The sequence below is a fragment of the Condylura cristata genome, unplaced genomic scaffold (assembly GCF_000260355.1).
Source record: "Condylura cristata isolate star-nosed mole 26May11 unplaced genomic scaffold, ConCri1.0 scaffold00011, whole genome shotgun sequence".
Classification (NCBI taxonomy): Eukaryota; Metazoa; Chordata; class Mammalia; order Eulipotyphla; family Talpidae; genus Condylura; species Condylura cristata.
Window position 1 is genome coordinate 459,806 of NW_004567112.1, and position 2,425 is coordinate 462,230.

The following is a 2,425-nucleotide window of genomic DNA, read 5'->3' on the forward strand; positions in this document are numbered from 1 at the left end:
GCACGAGTTCCGCTGGACTTCTAGGACGGCCTGACTATGTTTACCAATCCTCACTTTTTTTTTTCTTAAAAATTCTGCAAAGCTAAGACGTTCCCCTCCTTTTCTACAGAAGAGATGGGTTTCCTGGCTCCTGCCCGGGAGCTGGATTAATAGTTAATGAAGCTCCGGGAGGAGGAGCAGAGTCTGCGGGATGATGGAGATCAGGCTTTAAAGCACCGGGAGGCGTTTTGTCCAGGGCAGCTGCCGGGCCCTCCCACCAGGCCGCCTGTGGGGACCACCACCCTCCCAGCCTAAGTTCCGGGCTGGGGGCACAGCGGGTGGATGGCAGCGCCAGGAGCAGGGGCGGCCAGTTCCGGGCCGGTGCTTGGAACTGCACCTGCCAGAGGGCTGGAGGAGGCGGGGAAGTGCTGGAAGAGAACCCCACCCCCAGGCTGACGCCCACGCCCGAGGCCCACGCCCGAGGCCCACGTCCTACCCTACGCCCGACGTCCGATGTCCATGCCTGACGTCTCTGCCGGACACCCAGCCACGCCCGCGCCCTCCAGCAGAGCCGAGCTGTCCGCAGCAGGAGGCCTACGTCCCCTTGAGCAGACCCTGCCCAGTGGCAGAGGTGGGGCGCTGAGGGGCTTGTGGCCTGCACTGGTGGATGTCCAGCCCGGAGGACTCGGGGACACTTGGGGTGGCAGAGCCCGGGAAGAAGAGCCGCTCACTTGCGGTGCCTCTGCCAGGCGGGACTCCGCGGCCCGGGCGGCCTCTGGTGGAGGTGAGAGAAGCTCGTGCTGGCGAAAAGGGGCCGCTGGCAGAGCCGGGGAGCCGGTAGCTGGTGCGCGGCCGTGGCCAGCCCAGCGCGCAGTAGCGGGGAGGGCAGCTGAGCCCCCGGGCGGGTGGCTGCAGACGCTGCTGGCTGGGCCGCTCCCCGGAAGGGGTCTGACCTCCGCCGGGGCTCTGCCGGGGAGGCTCTGCTGGCGCCCCCAGCTCGCCGGCCGCTAGTGCCCCTGGCAGCGCGGCCTCCGGGTTCTCTGCCCCTCTGCCCTGGCGTTTTATTTCAGACTCTCAGCAGGGCGCCTGGTGCCAGAGGGCGCCTGCGCCCTCCGGAGGCTGTGGGTGGACGCGGGCACTTGCAGGGTCCCTGAACCTGGGGGCGCTCAGGCCGGCTCGCCCTGGGGCTGCGGCTCCTCGGGCCCCCGTGACGGGAGCTCTGCGCGGAAGTGGCCTGGTGGGCAGGGCTCCGGGGGCTCCCTGCTGACACCCCTGCCTGGGCGGGGGACGCCTCCCCTGGGCATGCTTGGCTTCCTCTGTCCGCTCCGCTGGGCCCAGCCGCCCTGGGGAGCAGAGGGCTCTGTCGGCGGTGGAATCGGAGGGGTGGAGGAACCCCAAGGGTGCTCAGGCCTCTCGTCCACACAACTTGGTGCAAAGCCAGGGCCGGCCTGGCCCCGCCCAGCGACATCTGGCGGTGTCCCCAGGTGGCCAGGGGCCGGGGCGCCAGGCGGGGCGCCAGCAGCCGCTCCCCGCGCTGGGGCCGAGGCGGAGCCCGGCTCGCTGGCCTTTGTTTGAACCTACAGGTATTTTTAATTTTAAAAGTAGTTAAACCTGTGAGTTTCACACATGAAGTCACGACATTTTGACAAAACAGAGACGTCGCCAGGCAGGGCAAATGTTTTCATAATGGTTTTGCTTTTTTTCATTCTTTTAAATATCAAGTAATAATATTTTTAATGTTTTTGTAAACATGAAATGTTTTAATGCTTGAAAAATTGTATCTCATAAATAAGCTTTATTATCTGTCAAAAAGGATGAAAATATAACTTTACATTTCTGTTTTAAAGTAATTTTAGTGCCTATTAGCTATAAAGTAACAGTTATATATAATTCAGAGTATGTAGTCTCTCGAAACAACTTGACATTTTCACACAAACAGAGAACCGTAATAATAGTCTTGGGATTTCATTGGAAGTATGCACCACTACAGGATATTAAAATAACTTATGGAGCACTGTAATTCTTGTTTTGTATTTGTCCAAGTAGTTGTGAAGCAGGCTATAAAGTGGCAAAATAAAAGTCTGCGCCCAGCTCGGCTCAGCGCCTCCTTAAAGTTACAGCCGTCTTGTCTGTTGCGTGAAGTGTGATTAACCTCGTTGACATTTCTCGCTGTCATCTTTGACTCTTCCTCCTGAATAGCTTCTGTCTCGGCGACCGCATCTGTGTATGCAGCTGATTACTCAAGACACCGGCGTGGCTTCCTCAAGGTAAAAACGCCGACGTGTGCGGCGGTGAGGCGCCGTGGACAGAGAGCAAATTACTTGTTGCTTTTGAGGGGTGCGGCCCGGGAGGGATTCTGGACGTGCCCGCGGCCGGCCGAGCGCAGCGGAGCGGGGCAGAGCGTCGCTCTGGCCCTCGCTCTGCGCGGATGGACACGGTCGGCCGG

The 2,425-nt window shown here is 60.0% G+C and overlaps 2 protein-coding genes across 3 annotated transcripts in view; both read left to right on the forward strand.

Annotated features, from left to right (window-relative positions):
• Window positions 1–34, forward strand: part of LOC105853496 (brain-specific angiogenesis inhibitor 1-like) — a 2,906-nt gene extending 2,872 nt beyond the window's left edge. The window contains exon 3 of the mRNA XM_012723443.1: window positions 25–34. Within this exon, the coding sequence (XP_012578897.1) occupies window positions 25–34 (10 nt within the window). The remainder of the gene's footprint in view (window positions 1–24) is intronic.
• A 193-nt stretch (window positions 35–227) lies between these two features.
• Window positions 228–2,425, forward strand: part of LOC105853525 — a 7,190-nt gene continuing 4,992 nt past the window's right edge. For both annotated transcript variants that reach the window (XM_012723976.1, XM_012723975.1), the window contains exon 1: window positions 228–763. In XM_012723976.1, coding sequence (XP_012579430.1) covers window positions 493–763 — 271 coding nt within the window. In that variant the 5' untranslated portion in view covers window positions 228–492. The remainder of the gene's footprint in view (window positions 764–2,425) is intronic.